General features: G+C 40.5%; 1 protein-coding gene across 3 annotated transcripts in view; it reads left to right on the top strand.

The window, feature by feature from the left end:
- DMGDH (dimethylglycine dehydrogenase) overlaps positions 1–17,582 on the top strand; it is a 65,883-nt gene extending 48,301 nt beyond the window's left edge. For all 3 annotated transcript variants that reach the window (XM_038532477.1, XM_038532476.1, XM_038532478.1), the window contains 2 exons: positions 5,645–5,779; positions 16,976–17,582. In XM_038532477.1, coding sequence (XP_038388405.1) covers positions 5,645–5,779; positions 16,976–17,191 — 351 coding nt within the window. In that variant the 3' untranslated portion in view covers positions 17,192–17,582. The remainder of the gene's footprint in view (positions 1–5,644; positions 5,780–16,975) is intronic.
- Positions 17,583–17,950: the final 368 nt, after the last annotated feature.

Consider the following 17,950-nt stretch of genomic DNA (forward strand, 5'->3'; position numbering starts at 1 on the left):
GCATGATTCTCCCACTGGGGCTTACCTCTTTTCTAAGGGGAGCTCTCTTGGGACCCAGGATGTTACAATGATTGTCTTGTTTATGCCTTTGGATACTTTTGATATTTAGGTTAAAAGGATTTTGGATAATTAAATGAAACTGATGACTTCCGTGAATTTTCTGTTGGGTTTTGACTCCAAATAAATGATATAGAAAATGTTCCGAACTAGGTTTTTATGAAGTCCCACCTGGCCTATGAAAACCCATTACTCTGTGCATATCAGAACCTTCTTAACACTACTCCAGTTAAATTCAGCTCCGGTTAAATTAGCTTTGACCTAAGAGTCACAACCAAAAATAGACTGTTTATTTCATTTCTATGTGCTTTGAGGGAATATGAGTATCTTTTTTCCACCCCAGATATGTTTATTTACTTAGTGGGGGGAGAGACAGTGCACAAGTGGGGAGAGGGGGAAGAGGGGGGAGAAGAAGAATCCTAAGCGGACCCTCCTCCAAGGTGTAGGCCTTGATCCCACGACCCTGAGATCGCGGCCTGAGCCAAAACCAAGAACTGAAGGCTCAACTGAGTGAGGCACTCGGGTGCACCATGAGTGCTTCTAACAGAGCTAATAAGATGAGTAATTATATTTCACTTAAAATCTTAATTTATCATCTTTGTGGATGTTGTATTTAGAATATATTACAGATGGCTATTTTAGTGGCTCTTACTGCTTTTTAAAATTAATAAGCCAAGACTATTTTTCAGCTATAGTCTCAGTGCCCCAGAAATGTTTGTTTCTCAAATATATTAAAAGCTATTTTTGCAGTTAATTTGGCTGTGACTCATTAAATGTATTTGCTCTCAGGTCATCCTGATAGCACCAGTTTTAATCACAGCACTTAACTTTAGACATATTTTCAGCTGTCTCATTTGTAATTAAAAGCTATGTAATAGATTAAAATCTACAATCTTGGAAGAAAAGCCAAGTAAAGGAGAGTGAAATGGCCTTGTCCCACTTGAAATCTTTCCATGTCAGGCACAAAGTTAGCTTGAGAAGGGAGAGCGGTCTCCAGGGGCAGGTGTTAGCTTTTATCGTTTTAAGTAGGTGTTCCTTACTTTCAATTAGGTTTTTGTTGTTGTTGGAGTGTTTTCATTCAGGCCTGAGGGCAGTAATGCTGACTGGATCACTTCCTAATTCTGGGACATGCAGATAGAGATGTCAGATTTCATTAACAGTAACCTTCAGAGTGTTTTTGAATCCTCCTTCATAGTACAAACATTCTGTGTCATGAACATTATTCACAACAGGTTCAAAACAGGTTCAGAGTAGCCAGAAATAATTTAAAAGAAACATTCTTGAGAGTATTTATATAAACTGTGCCTTCCAATGATAGACTCTAGGTATAGTCACTTGAAAAAAATGTATGGATAAAATCTAAAGGTGGTGACTTGGTGTCTATGTAACTAAGGTTCTGGAGAGACCCTTAACTTGGTTGGGTCTTTCTCTTCCATAAACTCGGCAGAGAATTACTTATCTCCTAGCAATGTCATGAAGATTAAAGGAGGTCATGAATGTTTATCCCTCCAGAGTGGCTGGCACATAGCAAGTGTCTAATAAGTTGTAAATAGTACTTTATATTTATTTTCCCTGAGTTTATTAATTTTTCTCTCCTGAAGAAATTTTCTGAGGTCCCTCCTCCACTTTTCCTATTTCTTATGCATAGCTGATATCTTATGTTCCTGCTTAGACTTGGGTTAAATTGTAATTTTTGGCAGAAGTGGAGTTAGGTCCCCCTTCTAGCACATGTTATTCCTCTCACCCCACAGCACATGCCCAGGTAGCTCTTGCCTAGGATCCCAAAGGGATTTCTTTTCTCTTTTTCCTTTTCTTTTTCTTTTTCTTTTTCTTTTCTCTCTTCTCTTTTCTCTTCTCTTTTCTCTTTTCTCTTTCTTTTCTTTTCTTTTCTCTTTTCTTTTCTTTCCTTTTCTCTTTTCTTTTCTTCTTTCTTTCTTTCTTTCTTTCTTTCTTTCTTTCTTTCTTTCTCTTTCTTTTCTTAAAACAGGGTGGAAAAACTTAGATTTAGCCAGCTGGACTCAGGTTAGATGATCCCAATATTGTTCACAATATCCAAAGCATTAAAGTCGGGAGCTTGTCAAACATATGCCTTCTTCTCTCCATCGGGCCTGATGGGGGTTTTGACTTCGCTCACATCAGAGTCATGGAGCTCCTTCATAGCTTACTCTGGTGCTTGTTGTCCTTGACATCCAGAGTGAGCACAAGAGTGTTGCTTTCTATTTTCTTCACAGCTGACTCATGGTCAGGGGGAACTTGATGATGGCATCGTGGTCAAGCTTGTTTCTTCTGGAGGGATCCATTTCTTTTCTCCTTCTTCTTCTTTCTTCTTTCTTCTTTCTTCTTTCTTCTTTCTTCTTTGTATTTATTTATTAGAGAAAGAGAGAGTGCAAGTGTGCACATTGTGGGGAGGGGCAGAGGGAGGGCGAGAGAATCCCAAACCAACTTTGAGAGGAGCATGGAGCCTGATATGGGGCTTGATTTCATGAGCCTGATATGATGACTTGAGCTAAAATCAAGAGTAGGATGCTCGACCAACTGTGCCACCCAGGCTCCCCATGAAGGGACCCATTTCTGAAAGCTTTGGTCGTGACCAGCTTTTGGCACAGGTGGAGCAGACACTGGCCTTAAGTGATTCAGGACTTGGCATGTTGTGATGTGGAGGGAAGGAGTCAAATCTCCTAGAAGCCATAAGAACGTAGTCTACTTATCTCCAAATGTTTCCTGTCTAACACAGTTTTTGAACACAGCCAGGGGCATAACAATGGTTGAGTAGATAATTGAGTAGATAATTGATAACGTTCTTTAATAGTTTTCAGAAAGACCCAAAACCTTCAAGATCTATATGGCTTTCTAATGGGGAAGATCCAGATTCCATTCTGAAGCAATCTCCTCATCTCCTAGCACTCCACAAATCACACAAAATAGCCCATTGGCCGTTCAGTATAAAATGCTTTTCCACACAAAGTGTGAAACTTTTTTTTTCATTTTATATTGATTCCTATATAGATAACTCTAAAAAGCACCCCTCATCACCATTTATCCATGATAGCAAGTTGTCTTTTTAAAAAGATAGCAAAATTTATTATTGTTAAAGTTCTTTCTGTATTTAGGTATACATGTTTTAACTATAATGAATTTTGTTTTTGTTATTAGAACTGGTTCTGCAGTCAGGTTTGGCTGCTTGCCACTGGAAAATTAATACTGGAGAGATAAGGGATGATGGGAGAGGAAAATGCCTGTTTTATTTAAGAAGCCAGCAGCCTGGGATGATGGTGGACTAACATTATAAAGACCATCTCCCTGTTTTGGCAAAGGTAGACAGCTTAAAGGGGAAGGTGAGGGACCTGGGGGGTGGGGTGAATGGGTTGCCTGTGGCTGATGCTGGTGCCCTGGTGGTTTATTGTACATTGACATGACCCTGAGGAGATTGGTTGGCATCAGTGGTGGCTGTTTATGAATGTGGTCAGGCCTTACCTTCTGGGAAAGTCTGGTCCTCAAGGCTGGTGATCTGCAGATCTCAGGTAAGTTAGTTTGGCTACAGACTAAGGGACATAAGTCAGCAAGCAAGGAGTGTGTAAGCTTGAAGCCAATTAACCCTTAATACCTGTTGGAATGCAGTAACAGTAAGTTAGTGACTTCTGTTATCATGAATTTATCCTACGTAGGAATTCCAATCAATCAGGCCTTTTCTATGGGTTGGTGGTTTTGTTTTTTCCCCAGCAGTCCTGTCTTAAATAACATCAAGTCCAGCTGTCTTTGAATTTTTATCTGGCTTCATAATAAAACTTTATAGTTTGTTCTCACCATCTGGATCACACTGGGGAAGATAATCGGACTTTCATTTTGCAATTATTTTAACCTTGGCCAATGGAAACTTTCAGTTTCCTGTGAAGGTCAGTAATTTCAAGTTGTAATATCTGTAGAAATCATACTTCATTGTGGGCTTAGCCTAGGCAGTCTGAACCAGTAAAGGAGTGAACTGGGAGATGTCAAACAGAGGGTATGTGAGGATCTCTCCCGCTGCTTCACTGAGAGGTTAGGAGGACTCACTGCTCTCAATCCTAAAGGTTTTGTGTGCAGAAAGAGCTGTATAATTCCTAAATGTTGGTGGCAGAGGACATTTTTGGCATGAGATACTGTTTCCTTTCTTCTTTGGCCAATAAGGAAATTAAAGTTGTTTCTTCTTTCATGAGAACTCTTCTGAGAATTTTCCCCCATCATATTGTAATCTCTCTTTTTTTTCAATTATTTTATTTTTTCATATTGTAATCTCTAATTAAATCTCCTCTGTAGAGATGTGATTTGTATATCACAGATCCCCCATTTCCTGGGTAAGATGGAGAGATGCTTGTTTGGCTCCTTTACGTAGAGCCTTACCCATACCCCTCTGGGGTCAGCCTTCCCTCCTACTCTAACTGTTCCTGGCCTCTGAATTTATTTTTTTTTAATTTTTATTTATTTATGATAGTCTCACAGAGAGAGAGAGAGGCAGAGACACAGGCAGAGGGAGAAGCAGGCTCCATGCACCAGGAGCCCGACGTGGGATTCGATCCCGGGTCTCCAGGATCGCGCCCTGGGCCAAAGGCAGGCGCCAAACCGCTGCGCCACCCAGGGATCCTGTTCCTGGCCTCTGACTAGCTTCTCACACTTACCTAGCCCGTATCCTTGGCATCCTGGTTAGATAGATCTGTTGAGCCTCCTTTATTAGTTAAGTGTCTCCACTGAGGAGTCATCACTCACCTGTTTGTTGTAAAGTGTGTGACTAATAAATGTAGAAGTCCTGTAGTTTGCATGATTCCTAATTTTTTTTAAAACACATAAGAATGGACTCAAGGTTATCACTAGAGCAATGTCACTCTCACTTGTGTTGCGTTGGGAATAACCCTGAGTGTGCCCAGGGGAACATATTAGGAATAGGAACGTCATCCATCATGTGTTAGATAGAAGGAGGAAAAACAAGGTTGAAAACCGTAGTATTAGAGAATAAGCTCTTTGATCAAAATGTCTATATCTAATTTTGGAACCCACACAGGGCCTAGCATGATACCTCACACATAGTAGGGCAGTCAATACATTCCTGAGTGAACTGAGTGCAATCCAAGGTTTGACTCGTTTATTGGAGCACTATTCTGAAGAAGAGGGGAAAAGTGCAACATTTTGGGCTTGTTTTGACATCACATTTCAAAAACCCAGGTTTCCTTCTTGGAAGAAGCTTACTAAAGGTAGAAATCGAGTAGTACGTTGCTCACTACCATCCAGTACTGCTGTCCAGAGCCATTAGATACAAGGGTCGCTTTTGTAATCTACCATCGCAATATCGTGCCTTATGGTTTTCTGCCCAGGTGGTTCTGGTAAAATTGTTATCACAAGTTATTACGTTTAGGTCTAACCTGTTATGAAGGAAAGGGTGGCAGATATTGTCATTTGAGGACTAAGAAATATTTGTCTAGATGTTTGATCTAATCTGTATTTTTATTTGATGTGTAATTGGCGAGAAAATCACAAAGACAAATTTAAATGCTTGCATCTCTAACCTTGTCACAGTGTCTGAGCATTCATTCATCATCATTATCTTGGATTCCTGCAGCCAGCAGACTTCATAGGAAAGCAAGCACTGAAACAGATTAAAGCCAAGGGGCTGAAACGGAGACTGGTCTGCCTCACCTTGGCAACGGATGATGTTGATCCGGAGGGAAATGAAAGCATCTGGTTTGATGGCAAGGTGAGTGCTGAGGACCTCGTGGCCAGGGGCCAGCGCAGCTTTTCTGTACCAGAAACCCTCCTTGTCCCTGTTTCCTTTTGGAATCCTGTGTTTTGGGGTTTGGGGTTTTGTTTTGTTTTGCTACTTATTTATCTACTGGTTGGGTGACACACTTTGATTCCTGAGCTGACATTCAAGAAGCAGAAATCAGTTAACTGAAAGGAAAATGAAATGCTGCTCATTTTTAAAAACATAAACTTCTCTATGCCTTGATGAAAGAAAATAAAACCAAGGCTTAAAATACAATGGACAATGAGGAAGGTATAATTGAGAGGATCAAATGATCTCCTTTCCACCACTTTGATATCTGTGAATGCAGGAGATGGATTTTATTTTTAAAAAAATTGGCATTCTGGTTGCGCTTTTAAGGGATCTTTGAGAAGGAAGTAGTTCTAACCTTAGCACATCTTCAGAAAAAAAAAAAATTCCAAATGAAAATCTCCATGACAACAGAGGGCAGAGCCTTAGAAAGTGGTGTGAAAGGTAGAAACCATTTAGTTCTTCAGAAAGTAAATGTGCCTTCTTCCCCTTTGGGGATGTTGTATCTTAGTCTGCCTGTCGGTGTCCAGTAAAACCAGATAACTCACCAGCAGAGCCTCGGGTGTTTGACTTTTTATGACTATTTGTGAGACCCAGTTTGGCTTACGATTTTGCTGTGTTTTGGTTGGTGTTGGAGGCAGATGTGCACCTTCTGCCTAGGCTGGGGGTGAGCACGTGGCCTTCAGGTCTCGTCTGAACAGCTGGTCCCTGTGGAACCACTACCCAAAGACTCAGAGATTCGGAGCCTGGGTTTTCTCTCCGACACTGCAGCCTACTTGATACTTGTTTCCATTGCCCTCTTCTCTTCAGTGGCAGAAAGAGCCCTGGACGTGGGGGAAGGCCAGTGGCATCACATCTCAGTCTTTGGATGACTAAAGAAATGGCTATGTGGGCTGAGGCATGGATCTGCCCGACGTAGAACTAACATCTGCAGAGGCTCTACTATGTGCTGGATAGTTGTTATGTACCCATTTAATTTTATGACCCCCTTCCCAGATAGGTATGATCATCCCATTTTAGAGATGAGGCTTTGGGGTTCAGAGAAGTGAAGTAACTTGCTTGAGGTTGCACAGCTAGTGATGGACAGAACTGACTTCTGACCCAGGTATAGTTGGCCACTGAATTGCTTAACCTTCCTTCTAAGCCATGTTGGCTATCCTCCCTGTCTCTGTTCATGTCCTACTGTCTTCTCTTCAGCCACTAATTGTAGACCCACAGTTTTCTACATCCCCAGAAGCAGGTGGATGTTATTAGACACCGTGACGGTAACAGACTTTTCTCAGATTTCAAGCTCTTTCTTAAGTATCTCACCCTTAATTGTGCTGAGTTCATTCTCTTTGAGCCATCCTGACTCTTACCCCACTGTCTCCCCTTCCTTTCTGTTCTAAATCCCTGGGTCAGACCTCTTTTCTTAATAGGCTTTTCCTCATACTTCACCTTTGCCCACAATTGCCACTGATAAGCACCTCTGTCAGTAACCAGCTGCTTGACTTGACCTGATCTTAGCCTCTCTGGGCCTTCATTTTCTCATCTACAAAATGATGAGATCATGTCTTAGGTTCTTTGCACCTCTAATTAATTTTTTCTGTAGTCAGCAAATTTCCCCATCTCCTCTTTCTACTAGTTCTCATTTTTTTACTCTGTTCTCATCCTGCTTTCTAATATGGTCCACGCCAGCCCTTGCACTGGCTTTCTGTTCTGGCCGTGGGATGACACATTATGCTATTGTGTTTTGTTTTGTTTTCTTTTTCTTGAGAGATAGAGAGAGAGAGAGAGAGGGAATGTGTGAGCCAAGGGGCTACGGTGGGGGTGGGGGCGTGGGGAGGGGGTGGTGGTGGTGGAGGAGGAGGGGGATGGGCAGGGGCAGAGGGAGAGAGAGAATCCTCAAGCACACTCCCCGCTGGGTGCAGAGCCTTACACAGGGCTCAATCCATGACCTCAAGTCACAATCAGAGCCAAAATCAAGAGTCTGATGCTTAATCGATGAACCACCCAGGCTCCCCTATGCTATCATGTTCTGTATGCAACCCCACACCAACCCTGATGAACACAGTATACACCTGACTCCCAAATTTAAGTGAAAAGCCTGGAACTTATATCTTAAACTTACAGAACATTCCATGCCAACTGTATCAAAGATGGGAAGGGATTTGCTGAAAACCCGAGTTCTACTTTTTCCTTCTTTTGCTGTATCAGTGTGCTGAGTTTACCTGCTATATTTTTCATCTTTCCTCCCATATGCCATCTGCTTACAGAGCTGTTACTCCAGTTGTAGTTGCCTTTATAAATAAAATAACCCCTGAATTTCCTGATACCTGCTTGTCTGTTCTTTGATGCTTAGTAGGATCATCATCTTATGATGCAGATGAATTTTCTGGATCCTCTATATACTCTGGAATGATAGGAAATACTTTGTGCTTTTATTTCCTGACTTTGTTGGGATTTGTACTACCTTTGATATTCCATTCTTGCAAATACTCAGTGAGTGGCAGAGATACGGTACAAATTTATAAGGTACAAATTTGTTATTCAACAAATCTTACCACAACATGACAAAGATACCCTAGGCACTGGAGGTGCGGCAGTCAACCAAACAGATGAACATCTCTGCCTCCATGTATCTTACGTTCCAGGGGAGAGAGAGCTAGACCGTGAACATACTAAATAAGAGAAATGGCACATCTGAGGGTGGTGAGTGCCCTGAGGAAAAGGAAAGTCCAATGGAGAGATGGGCAGTGATTCCGGGGTAGATTACAATTTTAAATAAGGTTTAGTTCATAAAAATCAAGGCATAAGGGTGGGTATGAAAAGGGCTTCTGTTAGAAAAGCAGCTTTGCTGGAAACTTTGAAAGATGTTTTGTGGGAATGTGTTTGGAGAGTTGAGGAAGGTCTCCTTTTTATTACTTAGAAACAAAAACAGGACAGCCAAAGAAACACAATATATCATCCGACTTAAATTACATTCTCTCCTCCAAAGCCATCTACCCTCAGCTCCGAAAGTCAGAGGGGTCTTGAATTCTCATAAAGAGAGGAATGAGAAGAGGCTAAACACAAGTGAGGATTGCTTATATTGGTAAAGGGAAAGCCAGTGTTTAAAACAGGATCTGAAAACGTCTAGGCAGAGGGTAGGCACAGGTTGTTCTTGTGATTCACAGAGCAAAAAGAAGAAATGGATTTAATTGAATCTGGAAGATTTTAAGGTAGAATGATATAAGGCTGTTGCTAGGGAAAACCTTTCTTTAGAAATTTAGTAATAAGATAAAAGGAAAGGCTGGCCTTCTAAAATACTCTGGGCTACTCAGCATTGGATTAGAGAGAAATCGAAGGAGAAATGAAAGTAATTTAGCAGAAAGCAACATATTAAATATATTAAAAATAACACTCCTAAAATAAATATGCTATTTCTTTACATTACTGATGCAAAAATAACTGCAAGATGAATCACTGCTAGGGTTTTAAGAGATGGGAAGGCCTGGGGAAATGGTTCACACAATCTCTGAAGAGGAATGGCAGATTTTTGACCCAGTGAGTTAGGGGATTTAGCCAAGAGCCTTGCTTTGGCCTCTTCTTGTTTTCTTAAGACGCTTGCGCAAGCAAATCGGGTTACTTCTCCAGGGCTCCAAATACAGACCTCAGGTTTACAGACGAAGGCATGAAACCAAGATTACCAAGAAAGTCTTTCCAAAAGCTGTGATTAAAACTCCAACCTTCCTGACCCAAATCCCTGCCTTATGTTCCTTAACAATGATCTAGAGGAGATAAACCACTTTAAAGCACATGCCTTGTCTCAGCAACACTTTGGTAATTAATCTGCCAGAGGAGAAGCCTCTACTAATGAATACATTTATGTGGTTGTTTTTTTTTTTTTTTTTTTTTTTTTCATCAAACCCTCATAACAAGTTCAGAAATGACGGGGCACCTGGGTGGCTCAGGAGTTGAGGGTCTGCCAGCACTGGTCGGGATCCTGGGGTCCTGGGTTCGAGTTCTGCATCGGGCTCCCTAAATGGAGCCTGCTTCTTCCTCTGCCTGTGTCTCTCCCTCTCTCTGTGTGTCTCTCATGAGTAAAAAATAAAATCTTAAAAAAAAAATGAGTTCAGAAATGATATGGAGAGCTTCTGATGTGGAGTTTCAATGAGATAATTACAAACTGAGGCTATAGAGCCAGGAGTCTATATTTACTGTTATAAATGTGTCGGCTTCTAAAAGATGAGAAATGCTGTAATAAGACTGTTGACTGTAGGGGACTCTTTGCTGAGGCAGCTGAAAGATCACCAGGCAGATTCATGCCCATGAATATTTTTGAGCACCAGCTACAAGCTGCTTGCTGTGGGAAACAGTGCGGCTCTAAGGGTTAGTGCAGCGTTGTGTAGCCAGGAGAAGCCGGCAGGAGTAGGGCTATATATCATATCTTGCTTTTGTTGTCTTCCTTTTACAATTTTTAAGTACGGTGTTTTAACTTGACATTTTCTATCGCGCGTGTGTGTGTGTGTGTGTGTGTGTGCGCGGTTTTACTGTTTCTCTTTCATCTTTTCCTTTAGATCTGGTTTCAACTCGTCCTCTTATCTTTGTAACAAGACTGATTAGATTTTTTGCTGCCATAAAGCCTTTGTTTTGATCTCCTCGGTTTTGTTTCTTTGCTCAGTACTTTTCTCTAGTTGGCCATCCCATGTGATTCTGTTTCATCTTCCCTAATTTTGATTGCTCATGCCTGACTCCATGTCTCCACTCATCCTGGGAAGTTTCATCCCCCTTCTCCACCTCCCTAATTCCATCCACCTTCCAAATGTAGAACAAATTCTGGCTTCCTGGTTCTATTTTCTTTTTTTGTATATTTTTTTTAATTGGAGTTCAGTTTGCCAACATATAGCAGAACACCCAGTGCTCATCCCATCCAGTGCCCCCCCAACAGTACCCATCACCCAGTCACCCAACCTCCTGCCCACCTCCCTTTCCACCACCCCTTGTTCATTTCCCAGAGTTAGGAGTCTCTCATGTTCTGTCTCCCTCTCTGATATTTCCCACTCATTTTCTCTCCTTTTCCCTTTATTCCCTTTCACCATTTCTTATATTCTCCATATGAGTGAAACCATATAATGTTTGTCCTTCTCTGATTGACTTACTTCACTCAGCATAATACCCTCCAGGTCCATCCACATTGAAGCAAATGGTGGGTATTTGTCATTTCTGATGGCTGAGGAATATTCCATTGTATACAAAGACCACAGCTTCTTTATCCATTCATCTTTCGATGGACACCGAGGCTCCTTCCACAGTTTGGCTATTATGGACATTGCTGCTAGAAACATCGGGGTGCGGGTGTCCTGCCATTTCACTGCATCTATATCTTTGGGGTAAATCCCCAGCAGTGCAATTGCTGGGTCGTAGGACAGTTCTATTTTTAACTCTTTGAGGAACCTCCACGCGGTTTTCCAGAGTGGCTGCACCAGTTCACATTCCCACCAACAGTGCAAGAGGGTTCCCCTTTCTCCACATCCTCTCCAACAGTTGCTGTTTCCTGCCTTGCTAATTTTCACCATTCTCACTGGTGTGAGGTGGGATCTCACTGTGGCTTTGATTTGTATTTCCTTGATGGCAAGTGATGCGGAGCATTTTCTCATGTGCTTGTTGGCCATGTCTGTGTCTTCCTCTGTGAGATTTCTGTTCATGTCTTCTGCCCATTTCATGATTGGATTGTTTGTTTCTTTGCTGTTGAGTTTCATAAGTTCTTTATAGATCTTGGATACTAGCCCTTTATCTGATAGGTCATTTGCAAGTATCTTCTCCCATTCTGTAGGTTGTCTTTTAGTTTTTCTGACTGTTTATTTTGCTGTGCAGAAGCTGTTTATCTTGATTAAGTCCAATAATTCATTTTTGCTTTTGTTTCCCTTGCCTTCATGAATGTATCTTGCAAGAAGTTGCTGTGGCCAAGGTCAAAAAGGGTGTTGCCTATGTTCTCCTCTAGGATTTTGATGGATTCTTGTCTCACATTTAGATCTTTCATCCCTTTTGAATTTATCTTTGTGTGTGGTGTAAGAGAATGGTCTAGTTTCATTCTTCTGCACTTGGCGGTCCAATTTTCCCAGCACCATTTATTGAAGAGACTGTCCTTTTTCCAGTCTTTTCTGCTTTGTTGAATATTAGTTGACCATAGAGTTGAGGGCCCATTTCTGGGTTCTCTATTCTGTTCCATGGATCTATGTGTCTGTTTTTATGCCAGTACCACACTGTCTTGATGATCACAGCTTTATAGTACAACTTGAAATCCGGCGTTGTGATGCCCCTGGCTCTGGTTTTCTTTTTCTTTTTCTTTCTTTCTTTTTTTAAATTTTATTTATTTATGATAGTCACACAGAGAGAGAGAGAGAGGCAGAGACACAGGCAGAGGGAGAAGCAGGCTCCATGCACCGGGAGCCTGACGTGGGACTCGATCCCGGGTCTCCAGGATCGCGCCCTGGGCCAAAGGCAGGCGCCAAACTGCTGCGCCACCCAGGGATCCCTGGTTTTCTTTTTCAATATTGCCCTGGCTATTTGTTTTTTTTTTTTTTTTTTTTTTTCTGATTCCACACAAATCTTAAGATGATTTGTTCCAACTCTCTGAAGAAAGTCCATGGAATTTTGATAGGGATTGCATTAAATGTGTAAATTGCCCTGGGTAGCATTGACATTTTTACAGTATTCTGCCAATCCATGAGCATGGAATGTTTCTCCATCTCTTTGTGTCTTCCTCAATTTCTTTCAGAAGTGTTCTGTAGTGTTTAGGGTATAGATCCTTTACCTCTTTGGTTAGGTTTATTCCTAGGTATCTTATGCTCTTGGGTGCAATTGTAAATGGGATTGACTCCTTAATTTCTCTTTCTTCAGTCTCATTGTTAGTGTATAGAAATGCCACTGATTTCTGGGCATTGATTTTGTATCCTGCAACACTGCTGAATTGCTGTATGAGTTCTAGCAATCTTGGGGTGGAGGCTTTTGGGTTTTCTAGGTACAGTATCATGTCACCTGCAAGGAGGGAGATTTTGACTTTGCCAATTTGAATGCCTTTTATTTCTTTTTGTTGCCTGATTGCTGAGGCTAGGACTATGTTGAATAGCAGTGGTGTGAGTGGACATCCCTGTCTTGTTCCTGATCTTAGGGGAAAGGCTCCCAGTATTTCCCCATTGAGAATGATATTGGCTGTGGGCTTTTCGTAGATGGCTTTTAAGATGCTGAGGAATGTTCCCTCTATCCCTACTCTATCTCTGAAGAGTTTTGATCAGGAATGGATGCTGCATTTTGTCAAATGCTTTCTCTGCATCTATTGAGAGGATCATATGGTTCTTGTTTTTCCTCTTGTTGATATGATCTATCACGTTGATTGTTTTACATGTGTTGAACCAGCCTTGCATCCTGGGGATAAATCCCACTTGGTCGTGGTAAATAATCTTCTTAATGTACTGTTGGATCCTATTGGCTAGTATCTTGTTGAGAATTTTTGCATCTGTGTTCATCAGGGATATTGGTCTATAATTCCTTTTTGGTGGGGTCTTTGTCTGGTTTTGGAATTAAGGTGATGCTGGCCTCATAGAATGAGTTTGGAAGTATTCCATCCCTTTCTATCTTTGGAACAGCTTTAGTAGAATAGGTATTGTTTCTTCTTTAAGTGTTTGATAGAGTTCCCCAGGGAAGCCATCTGGCCCTGGACTTTTGTGTCTTGGGAGGTTTTCGATGACTGCTTCAATTTCCTCCCTGGTTATCGGCCTGTTCAGGTTTTCTATTTCTTCCTGTTCCAGTTTTGGTAATTTGTGGTTTTCCAGAAATGTGTCCATTTCTTCTACCTAATTTATTGGCATATAGCTGCTCATAATATGTTTTTAAAATCGTTTGAATTTCCTTGATATTGGTTGTGATCTGTCCTCTTTCATTTGTGATTTTAATTAGAGCCTTTTTTCTTTTGTTTTTAATAAGTCTGGCTACTGGTTTATCTATCTTAAGAATTCTTTCAAAGAATCAACTCCTGGTTTTGTTGATCTGTTCTACAGTTCTTCTGGTCTCTATTTCATTGAATTCTGCTTGAATCTTTATTAACTCTCTTCTTCTGCTGGGTGTAGGTTTTATTTGCCTTTCTTTCTCTAGTTCCTTTAGGTGTAAGGTTAGCTTGTGTATTTGAGTTTTTTGAGGGAGGCTTGTATTGTGATGTGTTTCCCTCTCAGGACAGCTTTTGCTGTATCCCAAAGATTTTGAATGGTTGTACCTTCATTCTCATTAGTTTCCATGAATCTTTTTAATTCTTCTCTAATTTCCTGGTTGACCCTTTCATCTTTTAGCAGGATGTTCTTTAACCTCCACGTGTTTGAATTTCTTCCAACTTTCTTCTTGTGATTGAGTTCAAGTTTCAAAGCATTATGGTCTGAACATATGCAGGGCACAATCCCAATCTTTTGGTAGTGGTTGAGACCTGATTTGTGACCCAATATGTGGTTTATCCTGGAGAAAGCTCCATGTGCACTTGAGAAGAATGTGTATTCAGTTGCGTTTGGATGTAAAGTTCTGTAAATATCTGTGAAACCCATCTGGTCCAGTGTATCATTTAAAGCTCTTGTTTCTTTGGAGATGTTGTGCTCAGAAGATCTGTCATTTGCAGAAAGCGCCGTGTTGAAGTTTACTGGTGTAAATGTATTATTATCTAAGTATGTTTACTGTGGTTATTAATTGATTGATATACTTGGCAGCTCCCACATTAGGGGCATAAATATTCATGATTGTTAGGTCCTGTTGTTGGATAGATCCTTTAAGTATGATACAGTGTCCCTCTTTGTCTCTTACTACAGTCTTTGGGATAAACTTCAATTTATCTGCTACGAGGATTGCTACCCCTGCTTTCTTTTGAGGACCATTTGAATGGTAAATAGTTCTCCAACCTTCCATTTTCAGACTGGAGGTGTCCTTAGATCTAAAATGAATCTCTTGTAGACAGCAAATAGATGGGTCCTGCTTTTTTATCCAGTGTGAAACCCTGTGTCTTTTGATGGGATCATTTAGCCCATTCACGTTTAGAGTTAATATTGAAAGATATGAATTTAGTGTCATCATAATACCTCGTCAGTCCCTGTTTTTGTGGATTATTTCTTTGGACTTCCTGTTTCTTTTAGAGTCCCCCTTAATATTTCTTGCAGAGCTGGCTTGGTGGTCACATATTCTTTCAGTTTCTGCCTGTCCTGGAAGCTCTTTATCTCTCCTTCTATTCTGAATGAGAGCCTTGCTGGATAGAGTATTCTTGGCTGCATGTTCTTCTCATTTAGGACCTGGAATATATCCTGCCAGCCCTTTCTGGCCTGCCAGGTCTCTGTGGAGAGGGCTGCTGTTAATATGATATTTCGCCCCATAGAAGTTAGGGATCTCTTGTCTCTTGCTGCTTTAAGGATTTTCTCTTTATCTTTGGAATTTGCAAATTTCACTATTAAATGTAGAGGTGCTGAATGGTTTTTATTGATTTTAGGGGGCAACCTCTATCTCCTGGATCTGAATTCCTGTGTCCCTCCCCAAGTTAGGGAAGTTATCAGCTATGATTTGTTCAAATATGCTTTCTGGTCCTCTGTTCCTTTTGGCGCCCTCTGGAACCCCAATTAAACGTAGATTTTTCCTTCTGAGGCTGTCATTTATTTCCCTTAACCTTTTCTCTTGGTCTTTTGTTTTTCTCTTTTTTTCCTCAGCTTCCTTCCTTGCCATCAACTTGTCTTTATGTCATTCACTCTCTCCTACCTCATTAACTCTCGTCATTAGGACCTCCACTTTGGATTGCATCTCATTTAATTGATTTTTTATTTCAGCCTGGTTAGATCTAAATTCTGCAGTCATGAAGTCTCTGAATCCCTTATGCTTTTTTCCAGAACCACCAGTAACTTCATAATTGTGCTTCTGAATTGGCTTTCTGACATTGAATTGTAACCCAAATTCTGTAACTCTGTGGCAGAGAGTACTGTTTCTGCTTCTTACTTTTGTGGTGAGTTCTTTTTAGTCATTTTGCTCAGTGCAGAGTGGCTAAAAACAAGTTGTACTCGTTAGAAGCGCAAACTCTTCTCTCTGTAGCGTTCCAGCTGTTCTCTCTCTAAATCTCAAGTCGAATCCATAGGTTTTCAGGATGCTTTGGAAGTTATCTAGGTAAGTTGATGGGGACAGGTGACTTGGGGACCCTACTCCTCTGCCATCTTGCCCCCCACCCCCGGCTCTATTTTCTTGTATGTTATGCTAATTCCTCAACCAGGTTGGAAGTACCAGAGGGTAGGAACTAAACCTCACTCGTTCTCTAGAATGTCCAGAGAGGTGTTTTGTATGAGGTAGATCTAGAGAGGGTAAAGTTAACATTAAGTGCCTAACAAATGCCAGGAATTGCTAAATGCTATATATTCATAGAATGTTCACTTCACATTGACTATTGATATGTCAATAGTTTCAGCACTCTTTTGGCAAGCCATTTCCTCAACCCCAGCAGGAACAGTTGACTACATTTACATTTGGATATTTAGAATTTTTTCCCCTGGTGTCTATTATTACCATGACGAAAGAGGATTTTTTTTTTTTTTTTTTTTTTAGTTTAAAATGAAAGTATTTGAGTCTTTTCCTCTCTGATCTCTTGGCATGAAAGTGAGCAAAATAGTGCCGGCTATTAAAAAAAAATAGGTGCTATTTAAAACTGAGAAGTTTGAGGGGGTTGATATGTATTTTGAAAATAATTTTTCATAACTTTTTTTTTTTTTTTTTTTTTTTTTTTAAAGATTTTATTTATTTATTCATGATAGTCACAGAGAGAGAGAGAGAGGCAGAGACACAGGCAGAGGGAGAAGCAGGCTCCATGCACCGGAGCCCGATGTGGGATTCGATCCCGGGTCTCCAGGATCGCGCCCTGGGCCAAAGGCAGGCGCCAAACCGCTGCGCCACCCAGGGATCCCAAATAATTTTTCATAACTTTTAAACCTAATATTCACAAAAGTAAAGTTTACTTCCTGGCGTTAGCCCCATGGGCAATAATCCCTAAAACTTGCAGATTGTAAATCAAACCTATGTTTTAAGTGTTTAATCTGGAGAGGAGGACCATAAAGCTGATGGCCAAGATGTTGAGGGTTACTGGCTCTTGTTTTTCAGGTGGTTGGCAACACGACATCTGGAACCTACAGTTACAGCATACAGAAGAGTCTGGCGTTCGCCTATGTCCCTATAGAACTAAGTAAAGTAGGACAACAGGTGGAGGTTGAACTGTTAGGCAGAAATTATCCAGCAAGCATCATACAGGAGCCCTTGGTATTGACTGAACCAACCAGAAACCGACTTCGGAAGAAAAGCAGAAAGGACAAAATTTGAAAAAAGACCTTCAGCAGGCAACTGAATTATGTTAGCTCTATGACTGTACTAAAAATCATAACTGCTTTTTGGGAGAATATAAGAAATCAAGAATTCATTCAACCCCTCAAAATCTAGATTTATAATCTTGATGAAACCTTTCTCAGCTCTTTCCTAAGTGAGAAACAATAATGGATTAGTGATTAACATTGTTCTTTAAAATGTAGACGTTGGAAATGAATGTTTTTATTAACCTATATTGTTAATGAAACTCAGCAAAACATTTAGGTGTTTGCTAGTATATAATCACTATTATAACTCAATTAGAGGACATTGTGTAATTTTAGGAATATATGGTTCTTGTGACCTGAAAACAAATTGTTTTACATAAAAATAAATGCAGTACTATTGATGGATTTGTTTCATTGAGAAGCAGTAGTTGAACAAGGGATAGTTTTAATATTTTTATAATATATATACAGTGAAAATAGTAAAATTTAATATTGATACATAATTTTTATTCAGTTCTCCAAAATGCTTATTTTCCTAATGAATTCCCTGAATGCAGTATTATGGAGCATCATTATTGTCCTTTGAAAGGTTGTTTTAGAAGAGTAATTGCAAAAAAGAACAGTCTTCCAAAGGAAGCAGTGCTTGCAGACCTTTTGAAATGAAGCTGAAACATAGATTGTGCCAGTAAAAACACAGTTTGAATACTGAACACCTCTCTTTGGGAAAGAATTAATGCAAGTTGACATCACATGTGCCGTTCTGAATATC

Source organism: Canis lupus, chromosome 3 (genome assembly GCF_011100685.1).
Source record: "Canis lupus familiaris isolate Mischka breed German Shepherd chromosome 3, alternate assembly UU_Cfam_GSD_1.0, whole genome shotgun sequence".
In the NCBI taxonomy this organism is placed as follows: domain Eukaryota; kingdom Metazoa; phylum Chordata; class Mammalia; order Carnivora; family Canidae; genus Canis; species Canis lupus.